General features: G+C 40.0%; 1 protein-coding gene across 5 annotated transcripts in view; it reads left to right on the forward strand.

Annotated features, from left to right (window-relative positions):
• CEP57L1 (centrosomal protein 57 like 1) overlaps positions 1–12,547 on the forward strand; it is a 68,083-nt gene that overhangs the window by 50,739 nt on the left and 4,797 nt on the right. For all 5 annotated transcript variants that reach the window (XM_056125441.1, XM_056125443.1, XM_056125442.1 and 2 more), the window contains 4 exons: positions 5,267–5,383; positions 7,332–7,409; positions 8,636–8,722; positions 12,408–12,485. In XM_056125441.1, the coding sequence (XP_055981416.1) occupies positions 5,267–5,383; positions 7,332–7,409; positions 8,636–8,722; positions 12,408–12,485 (360 nt within the window). The remainder of the gene's footprint in view (positions 1–5,266; positions 5,384–7,331; positions 7,410–8,635; positions 8,723–12,407; positions 12,486–12,547) is intronic.

The following is a 12,547-nucleotide window of genomic DNA, read 5'->3' on the forward strand; positions in this document are numbered from 1 at the left end:
GAAAACAGGGATGTATGGACAAAAGATGAAAGCAAGAGGGAAATGAAGGATGGAAGGAAATAGAAAAAACTATACTTGAAAATTAACACAATATACTGGGGGTATGGTGCCGCCAGCAGGTCAGTCTCTACCTGTGAGGCGAGTGCATCAGCAGATGATGCAGATACCTCAAAATTGCTGCTGTGCCTTTGGCCAGACCCCAAAAACTTGGGGGCAAAGTTTACCAAGAAAGTAAAAGTTAGGTATGTGGGAAACACACCCACAAACCACCTCCGGCTCAGCTATATACTTGGAGGCATGGCCTCTTTGGTTCCTGATCGAACTGCTTAATGGCCATGGTCCCAGATACTCAGAAACAAATCTCGAAACCCAACGGTTTTTGGCAGAAATGTGTCTGGTCCCTGCAGTAGGTTACCAGTGCCAGGCCACCCCAGGTGGGAACAGGTTTCGTGCCTTGGCCTGTTCCCCCTGGCGGCTCGGCGGCCGTCATCCTCCAGAGGCCACTGGACAGTCAGGTTTGGGCCCGCAGTGATGAGACACGCAGGGCCTCACGAGAAGTGGGGCGGGGGGAGGAGGGAGGCCAGCGCTTTCCTCCCCACCCCAACAAGACCCCGAGTCGCTGCCAACGAACGGCCTCTCTGGCTCTCTGCCTCTCACGCTGCTTAACGGCCAGAGACTCAGAAACAAATCTCAAAACCCAGCGGCTTTTGGCAGAAATGTATCCAGACCCCGCAGTAGGTTACTGTCACCAGGCCACCCCAGGGGGGAAAGGGTGCTGTCCCTCCACCAACTCCCCCTTGGCGGCTTGTTGTACGTCATCCTCCAGATGCCACTGGACAGTCAGGCTTGGGCCTGCAGTGATGAGACACGCAGGACTCTCGGGATGTGGGTGGAGCTGGCCCTTTCCTCCTCATCCCAACAAGACCCCGAGTCGCCACCCATGAACGGCCTTTCTGGCTCCTGATCAAGCTGCTTAACAGCCATGATCCAAGAGACTTAGGAACAAATCTCAGAACCCAGCAGGTTTTGGCAGAAATCCCTCCAGATTTAATTGTTAAAACTTCAGAATTCCAAAATCTCACAGCCACTACTGCAGCCACACGACACAATATGTTATTTATAATTAGCAATAGAAAACAAATTGTCTACTGTTGCCTTTTCAGCAGATCTGAGTGTTGGGGGTAAAATCCCAAATAATAATGGTGGGTCTGGTGTCAAAATATTGAATGGAATCAAAGTAGAGAGAGTAATGTGGAAATCATCTGCTCCAGAGGTAGGGGGAGGGTGTGGGACGGGGGTATACTGGGGGTTTTGGTGGTGGAGAATGGGCACTGGTGAAGGTACGGGTGTTTCATTGTATGACCGAGACTTAAACCTGAAAGCTTTGTAACTGCTTTCACGGTGATTCAATAGATAAAATTATAAAAAAAAAAAAAAGTAAGGTGGAGTTCATGCCCAATTCAATCAGCTAAGCTAGAGACTGAATAATAGCAGTATTCCTACATTAAAAAGAAAAGAAAAGAAAAGAAAATTAACACAATAAACAAACATTTGAGTATTAGCAAAGTGATGAAAAAACCACCAATTTAAAATTGGAATATAGAGAGTAAGAGAGAGAGAAAAATATGCAAAGACTTTGGAGAATTGACAAAGTAATGAAAACTCATGCTGTGTAATTCCAAAGAATTTGATAGAGAGGCTATATAGTGGTTTTGATTCTCTTCCTTATGGACCTAAGGAAATTAAAGTTGGATCTAATAATAGGATCCTGATACATCTCTGCTGTGCTCTGGAATGCCCTTTAAGAGAGAACAGGGAACAAAACCTATACGAACACTCTGCTATTAGACTCTCAGAGTGAACAAAAAAATCATAGTCCCTGGAGCTGGATTAATGTAATCCTGGATTGCTAATGTTTATTTATTTCTATAAACATTTCTTCAACATAGTGAGAAATTTTTAACCAAAGTTAACCATGCTATAGGATCTGATCCTTTAAGAAATAGTATGCATAGCAGACATGTAATCACTGTTACAAGGTTAGTCTGGCTAGTGCTAGCTCTAACAAAAACAGACTTTAAAAATAGTTATTTTGCTATACTCAAGGAGATAAAAAGACAAGATTTAAATTTTTCTGAGAGCCTTGGACAACAAAGTGTCAGTGCAGATCAGAGAAAGAGCCAAATGAAAATACAGAACTTGAAAATATAATAATGAAATTTAGAACTCAGTGGATGGGACTAAAAGCAGATTAGAAAAGATACTTTGTAATATTGGAGGTACAACAATCCATATCAATGAAGAAGTGAAATGGTAATAAACTCAAAAAAATAGATCAATAGGAAGCAGGAGCAATAGTATAGCAGGTAACTCGGGTTCCTTCCCTGGCATCCCATGTGGTCCCCTGAGCCTTGCCAGGAGTGATCCTTGAGCTCAGAACTAAGCCCTGAGGATGCCAGGTGTTCCCCCTCCCCCAACCCCACTAAAGAAAAAAGATATCAGAGGCATAAGTTAGAGTGAGATCAAGCTGATGTGTAAATTCACCGTCACTGTCCTCCCGTTGTTCATCGATTTGCTCAAGCGGGCCCAGTAACGTCTCCATTGGAGACTTTGTTGTTACTGTGTTTGGCATATCGAATACATCACGGGTAGCCTGCCAGGCTCTGTCATGTAGGCGAGATACTCTCGGTAGCTTGCCGGGCTCTCTGAGAGGGGCGGAGGAATCGAACTCGGGTCGGCCATGTTGGCTGCATGCAAGGCAAACACCCTACCACTTTGTTATGGCTCCAGCCCGATGTGTAAATTAAGTTTCAAAAAGAGAGATGAGAAAGTGAATACCTTTGAAGAGATAATGATTGAAATTTTTCTAGAAATATATAGTTTTGGTTTAAGGGTCACACCCAGTGGTGTTCAGAACTTACTTCTGGCTCTTCACTCAGGGATCACTCATGGCAGTGCTAAGGGACTCTTTGAGATGCTGGGGATTGAACCCAGGTCAACCACATCCAAGACAAGTACTTTTACTCCAGCCGCTCTATAAGTATTTTTTAGATGTATACCATAATTCAAAAATACATAAAACCAAGCCAAAAGAAAAATTAAAAATCTACACCCTAAGTCCTATTATAAAATAATTAAAAATGAATAAAATCTTAGAAGAATCTCCCAACAGAAAGATTACATTCAGGGGGAAAATAACTATGTATTGATGAGTGGTGGGCAAATAACTTCCTCCAGTCTGTGGGCTGTCTTTGTATTCTTGTCTTCATTTCCTTTGAGGTACAGCAACTTCTTAATTTGACCAGTGTTAGCTGTGTAGAAGTCCAGTACCTTAGCCTTTATACTCTCTTTTAGCCCCTATTGGTCTATCCTTATGCCAGAAATCATGCTATAAAAAAAGTCTTGAGATCTGGTGACGTGACTCTTTCAACTTTATTCTTTTTGAAATGAGCAGTAGGGCGTTTGCCTTGCATGCAGCCAACATGGCTGACCCAAGTTCAATTCCTCCGCCCCTCTCGGAGAGCCCGGCAAGCTACCGAGAGTATCTCGCCCGTACGGCAGAGCCTGGCAAGCTCCCCGTGACGTATTTGATATGCCAAACACAGTAACAACAAAGTCTCCAACGGAGACGTTACTGGGCCCGCTTGAGCAAATCGACGAACAACGGGAGGACCTTTACCTTTACCTTTACTGTGATTATTATATAGCTATATAAATTTTTGTATTTTTATATAAATTTTGTGACCAGGATGACATTCTTTACAAATAAATCTGCTGAGGATTTTTGTTTGTTTGGTTTGGTTTTTGGACCACACCCAGCTGTGCTCAGGCCTTACTTCTGGCTTGTGCTCAGAGGCCACTCCTGGCTGTGTTCAGGGACCATATGTGATGTGGTGCCAGGGATTAAACCCAGTTTGGCACCATGCCTTAACTCCTGTACAGTCTTACCAGCCCCCCTGCTGTGGTTTTTATTGGAATATTTTTATATCAATATTTGGGGGAAATTTTGATATCTTGAAAGTACTGAATCTTTTATTCATGAATGTGATATTTCTCTATTTAGGTCGTTCTTCATTACTTTCTCCTTATGTGGTTTATAGTTTATAATGAGGAGTCTTGCATATCTTTAGTGAAGTTTATAAGAATTTTATGTCCTTAATGCTCTTAGGCTACTGAGAGTATGCTGCCTGCATAAATGCCTGACTGGGAACACCTGTAAAGGTGATTAGAGGCTGCCCCAAAAGCCCCTATCACTCTCGGAGAGCCCAGCAAGCTATAGAGAGTATCCCACTCACATGGCAGAGTTTGGCAAGCTACCCGTAGCATACTCGATATGCCAGAAACAGTAACAATGATGGTCCTCATTCCCCTGACCCTGAAAGAACCCCCAACATGCCATCGGGCTACACTAGCACGTATCAAGGACGAATGGAAACGTTATATTGATGCCCACTCGACCAAATCGATGAACAACGGGATGACAGTGATACAGTGAATGCTCTTAGAATAGGTTGGGATGTGACCCTCCCTATGCAAGTATGCAGACTCCACAACGTGCTGAGTGACATCTGGTGAACACAACTAAAAAATATGCTAGGACCAAAGCCAAGCTTATGTGTGATTCCTGATCATCACAACAACAGCAGAGAGATGAAGAAATGGAAAAGTGGAGGAAGAAAAAAAATTGAACAGATAATATAGAGAGTTTTCACACACCCACTACCCCCTTTAACTACCCCTATTATTATCACTGTGTATTAGTGTGGATGTAAATACCTTTATGAAATAGTACACAGATGTGCATATATGTGTATGTAACTTTTCTTTTCTCCATGTTCTCTATTTGTACCATTCCCGATAGCTGCTTCTCTAGTTAGAGCAAAAGTAAATATTTACAATTAGAATCAGCCATACAGGTTCTGTTGCTGGCATTTTCTTAAAAATGTAGAACTACCAAGTAATTTCTTAGTGAAAATAGGTCATTTCTTAGTAAATACCAAGCAAAAATACCAAGATTCATAGAAAAGTCTTTGTTTCAGTGATAATAATGTAGCTCATATTTTTTTGATATTATATCTGCTTTTTATTCAACTTATATGCTTTTTTAAAGTATTTTTTTCCTTTCTTGTAAGCCACTATAGGATGACATGTATATACATGTTTTACATGGCAAATTATGATTGTGCTTTTAATTCTTAGAAAGTATATTACTCTTGAGCCATTGGCATCATTTGTTAAATTCAGGTTTTGTTTTTATCCTTTCCAGGCCCATCTTCAAAGGGAAAAAGAACAAGATCAATTGAAGCTGCAAGCAAAACTTGAAAAGCTGGATATCTTAGAAAAAGAATGCTTTAAACTTACAACTACTCAGAAAACTGCAGAGGTAAGCTTCTACTTTTGTCTTTGAAGTGATAATGCCAAGAATAAGTCTTTAGTGTTAGCATAATTGGCACTGTATGTGGATGTGCAGTCAATCTCAGATTTATAAAACTTCATTTATAACTTTTAGTCGGGCCGACATTCTTGCCTATAGACATGGGAAGTTAATGTAGCCTGTCATGGCATGAAGGAGCTTGTTTTGGGGTGTGAAATTGTAATTTTGGCTTCTGAGAGGGCAGAATATTTTCATTTGTCAGGTAGTTTACCAAAAGAATATTGAAAGGACTATATTTCATCCTTGCAGTTCAGATAAGCCTCTTCTAGAATTTGTCCTGAAATGCCCTCTCTCTGTCCACCTTAATTCTATTCATTTTATAGGACTTTCTCGAAAACCTGCTTCTTTATAAAACACTTCTTGAGTCCTCTAACACTCAGAAAGCTCGCCCTTTGATATAGTACTATCCTTTTATTCTAATCCATACCATCAATATAAGATAAAATATTGATATGTATAAGTATAAATATAATATATCCATGGTCCCAGTCAGTTTATATTCATTATTTTGTTATTTTACCATTTTATATGTTGCTCTTTTCCCCCCAAGAACATTATAAATTGTTATGTAACAATGGCTCTTGTCTTGTTTTTTTAATATTTCTTTCCTATTCTTCCTACAACTGTGCCCTTATCATAAGCATGTAATATACATTTATTGTGATTTGGCTATGTTTTGAATGGAACACTCATAACCAGGACGATAATTGTTTGACCTCCTAGACCTTTGATACTCCCAAACATTATCTCACGGTGATTCAATAAAAAGAAATTTTAAAAAGAAAGAAAAGAAAGAAAAAAAATACTCCCAAGCATTTTATCATTATGGTTTTGTTGCTGGAAGTTAATAGAGACCGTATGTGGGTGCAGAGAGAGAAGTACAGGGGTTATTGCCTTGCCTGCAGGCAATCACAGATCACAGATTATCCTGTTATTCGTCGATTGCCTCGAGCAGGTCCCCAGTAACGTCTCCTTCATCCTAGACCTGAGATTATATTCAAGGCTCTTTAGGAGAATGAGACCCAACATTGTTACTGGTATTTGGCATATTGGGTATGCCACGGGGAGTTTGCCAGACTCTGCCGTGTGGGAATGAGGAATGTCAAAGTAGGAATGAGATGTCATAATAAGATGTCACGCAGCCGCAAATGCGGCCGCGCGGTTCCAGGAGCTGGTTTTTATAGTCTCAGAGTCTTGGCCGCTGATGGGATTACAAGGCGCCAGGGGGCCAGTTGGTGGGTGTGGCCCCCGCCTACTGGAATTTGGAGGATCTGGGTGGAGGATGCTCGACTTCAATCCGAGTAGGCTTGGAGATCTCGGCCCTGGAACCCACGTGGCTTTGTCCCTCTGCCAGTACCTTCATGTGTGCGGAGAGTGGTCTCAGCATGGTGGTGGCTGGTCCTGGAGGTCTTCGGCTGCCGGAGCCCTGGTCGGGGCGGGGAGGAAAGCTCAACCTGCTCCCCTCCAAGGGGCCCCGGCGAGGAACAGCCAGGCGCGGGGTCAGAAGACTGCACTGTTCTCGTCCTGCAGACAATATCTGGTTTAATTTCTGGTACCAAATATGGTCTCCTGGGATTTTTTCCCCTTTTTTCATCTTATATAGAATTGCATCTTAGCATCTTTAGCCATCCCATTTTCTTAATTTTTTTGCCTTAATTTTCCAAACTATTAAGAATCAAGACTCTTGATGCCACCTGTCTGGATAGAGAAACAGGCCCCAGTTAGAGGCCTGGCACTTAATGGTCCCCAGAGCACATCTGGGAGTATCTCCTCCTGAGCATCACCAGGTGTGGCCCAAGGAAAAAGAATCAATACCCTAAGGACTCTATTTGGAAAAGGAACAAAGGATATTTGGTTTAGTGTTTAATGTAATCCTGTTTTTTAAATTACTTTGGAGGACAAGATTAAATATTTAGAGGAAAAGCTTACAGAAGAAGGACATCTCCGTAAGCTAATTCAAGACAAAGCTGCTGAGGTAAATAAAGCACTGTATTATCTATCACAGTAAACCCCATGTGTTTTTCTTACACTTTATTTTAATTAACTTAAGCCTATAATATGCTTCTTATATTGTTAGTTTTGTCTCTTTTTTGCTATAATACATGTAATGATATGTAATATAGTGTATAATATAGTATAACACAATATAATAAGTCAGCTAATATATTCCTGGACTTAACTTTATTACCAAGAGGTCTTTGGTAATTCTCTCTCTCTCTCTCTCTCACACACACACACACACACACACACACACACACACACACTCACACACTTAAAATATCTCCTTGTATAGATTTTTGGCTTAATGGTATATATTAAATAATCAATTCCCTTATAAGCAGAACATTATTGTAATTGTAAATAGACTTTAGTGACTTTTATTCACATAAAAATTGTATTTTCTTTCTTTCTCAAAAATAATTTTTATCTTTTTAAACTGAGACCATCTGATTTCTTGTTATAATAGGTTTTGTTTTGAGTTGATTTTCTTTTTTTTTTTTTTGAGGTTTGTGTTTTGTCTTTTTGTTTTTGTTTTAGGACTCAGAGTTCCTAACTCTTTACTCAGTGCTTAGGTGACCATGTGTGGTGGTGCTGGCGGGGCAAGAATGGGGGTGCTGTAAGGCCTTAAGCATCTTTACCCACCGTATTATCTCTCCAGCTCCCTTTTTACCTTACTATTAATTTTCATCAGGTGCTAACTATAGGGAATATTTGGAGTATTTCTTTTCTGTGGAAAGGAGTGTAAAAGTACGAGCACCACATTCTGGGGACCTGAGTTTGAATTTTGGATTTTTGGTTTTGTCTTTCTTTAGTTACTTTTTTGGTCATTTTTGCTTCTTTGCTCATGTATTTTAAAAAATAGCTGTAGTACACTCCATTCTGGAGTCACCTACCAGGCAAGCACCTGACCCACTTTACTACTAGTTTTTAAAGAAGGTTGGTAAATTATTTATTTATTTATTTATTTAGTGGAGTGGTGAGTCCACACCTGGCAGTGTTCAGAGCTCACTCTTTACTCAGTACTTGGGGATCACTCCTAGCAGGGCCCCAGGTTGGCTCTTTGGGGTGCCAAGGCTCAAACCCAGGTCCGTTGCATGCCAGGCAAGCACCTTGCCCATAGTACCCACTGTACCATCTTTCTAGCCCCAAGGAAAGTCACTTAAAGTTTTTTTCACCCCCGCCCCACCCCTACTGTTACAGCTTCAAACTGGACTTGAAGTCAACAGAATTTTAATGTCTTCAGTATCAAATCCAAATTGCTCCAAGGGAAAGAGGAAATCATCAAAGGTATGTCAATATTTTACTCTCATTGATGCGTACTTATTTACCATTTTAATGTTTATATCTTACCATGTCCAAAAATAATTTCAAGAGATTAATAGTAAAAGGCTATAAAATTATAAACATTATTATAAAGTTGGGAGTAAACACATGAATGACCTCAGCTCCCTAAGCTTTAGCAGCAGAGATACAGGATCTCTCCCCACTCAGTCCTAGCACATGTGCTGTTTGCTTGCTAACTAGCATTCTTCTGACTATCTACCTACTTCCACTGCACACAGATTCATAGTGCTACTTCGAGTGTCCCCCTATTGTGGAGGAAGGCTCTCTTTTGCACGGTCAAGACTCCCAAGTCCCAGCACATCTTTTCACAAAGCACAATGTCCTAGAGGCACCTGGGAAAATCTTACTTATAATTGTTCCTGCCTTCTCAGAAGTCTCCTGCCACCCCTTGCTTTAAGGGCACTGTTTCTCCAGCCATCAGGACCTTTGCTCGGGGCTTATATTTTACTTGATTAACAAGTGAAATGGTAAATGTGTGTGTGTGTGTGTATGTGTGTGTGTGTATGTGTGAGTCTGTGTGTGTCTGTGTCTGTCTGTTGGGGGTGGAGGGGAGGAGAGGGGAAGGAAGGAGCATGTGGGGGAAGCAAGCAGAGCTCAGTGTCCTCATTCATTCATCACATTGCCAGAACTACCTACCCCCTAAGTCACAACTTACAGTTTTCTACTCAGCATTTCAGTTTATGAGTTGATTCAGTTGATGTATATATCTGAAATTCACTGTCTTTTAATGCTATAGGTTTCTACTCTAAAGAAATGCCACACTGCTTATCCTTTCAGTGAACATTGGGTTTAATTCTTGGTTTTTGCTATTGGAAACAGCATTGTTGTGAAAATTCTTGTGTATATATCATGGTGCATATATATATATATATAGGGTTTTTTCTGTAATATTCTGAACTGTAAGTCATGCATTCTTAACTTTATAAGAGAATGTCCAACAGTTTATTTTCCAATCAGCAGTTATTAATATCTATAGCATAAACATCTTTTTTGTTTACTTTTTCATCTGCTGTTTTTAAATAAATATAAATTCACAGGAAATTAGGGGAAAATATACAGGGAGGTTCCATGATTTTTCAACAAATTCCCCCAAAGGTGATATCTTACATCTTACATTATATAATGTAGTATTTTTTTATTATTTTTTAAAAATTTTTTTTATTAGTGAAACACCATGAGGTACAGTTGTAGATTTACAATTTTTTGTGCTTGGGTTTGATTATACAATGATCAGATACCCATCCCTCCACCAGTGCCCATTTTCCACCACCATGGATAATATCCCCCCCACCCCCATCCCCCCATCCCCCCCTGCCTCTGTGGCAAGGCAATCCCCTGTGTTCTCTCTCTCCTTTTGGGTGTTGTGGTCTGCAAAAGAGGCATTGAGTGGCAAACATGTTCAGTCCATAGTCCACTTTCGATATGCATCTCCCCTCCTGGGAGGATCCTCCAAACACCCTTTATTTGGTGTTCCCTTCTCTATCTGAGCTGCCCTTTCCTCTAGAATGCCCAACTGGCCACTAAGCTATGGAGTAATCCTCCTGGTGCTGATCTCAGCTATTCTTGGGTATTAATCTCATATTTTGTTACTTTATGTCCCCCAGATGAATGCAATCTTTCTATGTCTATCCCTCTCTTTCTGGCTCATTTCGCTTAGCATGATACTTTCCATGTTGTACCACTTGTATGTAAATTTTATGACTTCATCTTTTCTAACAGCTACATAGTACTCCATTGTGTAGATGTACCAAAGTTTCTTTAACCAGTCATCTGTTCTTGGGCATTCAGGTTTCTTCCAGTTTCTGGCTATTGTAAAGAGTGCTGCAATGAACAAACAAGTGCAGATGTCACTTCGACTATACATTTTTGCCTCTCTGGGATATATTCCCAGGAGTGGTATTGCTGGGTCAAATGGGAGCTCAATTTCTAATTTTTTGAGAATCGTCCATACTGTTTTCCAGAAGGGCTGAACCAGTCGACATTCCCACCAACAGTAAAGGAGTGTCCCTTTCTCGCCACATCCGCGCCAGCATCGGTTGCTTTTGTTCTTTTGAATGTGGGCCAGTCTCTGAGGTGTGAGATGGTATCTCATTGTGGTTTTGATCTGCATCTCCCTGATGATTAATGATGTAGAGCATTTTTCTCATGTGCTTTTTTGCCATTCGGATTTCTTCTTTGAGAAAGTTTCTGTTCATTTCATTGCCCCATTTTTGGATGAGGTTGGATGTTTTCTTCTTGTGGAGTTTAACCAGTATTTTGTATATCCTGGATATCAACCCCTTGTCAGATGTGTATTCGGCGAATATCCTTTCCCATTCTGTAGACTGTCTTTGTATTTTGGTCACTGTTTCTTTGGAGGTGCAGAAGCTTCTTAGTTTAAGATAGTCCCATTTATCTATCTCTGTTTTCACTTGCTCAGACAGTGGCGTGGCATCTTTGAAGATACCATTAGCTTCAATGTCATGGAGGGTTTTGCCAACTTTGTCTTCAATATACCTTATGGTTTCTGATCTGATGTTGAGGTCTAATCCATTTTGATCTTACTTTTGTACATGGTATTAGGCAGAGTTCTGAGCCCATTTTTTTGCATGTAGCCGTCCAGTGATGCCAGCACAATTTGTTAAAGAGGCATTCCTTACTTCACTTCACATTACTTGCACCTTTATCAAAGATTAGATGATCATATGATTGAGGGGAGATGTCAGTGTATTCAACCCTGTTCCATTGGTCTGCAGTTCTGCCTTTGTTCCAGTTATAATGTAGTATTTAAATAAACATTTTAAGACTGTTACAGCACAGAGTTTATTTATTTTCCATCAGTTTTATATTTGTGTGTTTATCAGTTTTGCTTTATTCTCTTTGATTAGATTTTTGGGTCACACCTAACAGTGCCCTAGGTCTACTGACTCAATGCTTGGGAGGTAGCTCCTGGCAGTGTTTGGGGGAAACCATGTGGTGCCTGGATTTGAATCAGGGTATCTACATGCAAAGCTTGCATTGCCTATTGAGTTCTCTTTCTGGCTCATTGACCCAAAATTATATTAGTAGAATCATATAATATATAGCCATTTGAAAATAACTTTTAATTCCCCCTTCAGCCAGATTTCTTTATAATCTACCCAACTTGTTGCATGTATTAACACAGTTTTAAAAAATTTTGTGTAGTATTCCATATCATGGACATATCAGTTTAACAATTTACCTACTGAAGAAAGATTTAAGTTGTTTCCAGTTTGGGGCTGCTACAAATAAAGCTATTAAAAACATTTGTGCATAGATTAGTATGTATTTAATTTTACAAGAAATTGCCCAGCTATTTTCCAAAGTGGTTGTTTTATTTTGTATTCCTGCCAACAGTGTATGAGTGTTCCAGTTTCTGACAGTCTTGCTAACATTTGGCAATGTTGCTACTTTTTACTTTGACCATTTTGATAGGTGCATTTTTCTAAAATCCAATGATGTCACATATCCATTCATGTGTTTACTTGTCATCTATGTGTCCTCAATAAAATCTCTGTCCTTGCATTGCCTGTTTTCTAATTGGATTATTTTATAGTTTATTTTTGAGATGACTTTATATAATAAATGTATTTAAATAATTTTTGTTCATCTTTTCCCTTGCTAATAGAAAACTAAATGTTTAAAGAGAGCACCACCTCAGCAAACTTATTCCACATCTGGACCACAGTCTTTTGTGTCTGAGAAGGTAAGAGGGAAGTATTTTTGAAAATACTTGTTTTTAGTAAATCTTACTATATTGTAAATGTC

Source organism: Sorex fumeus, unplaced genomic scaffold, assembly GCF_029834395.1.
Source record: "Sorex fumeus unplaced genomic scaffold, SorFum_2.1 ptg000054l, whole genome shotgun sequence".
NCBI classification, from domain to species: Eukaryota; Metazoa; Chordata; class Mammalia; order Eulipotyphla; family Soricidae; genus Sorex; species Sorex fumeus.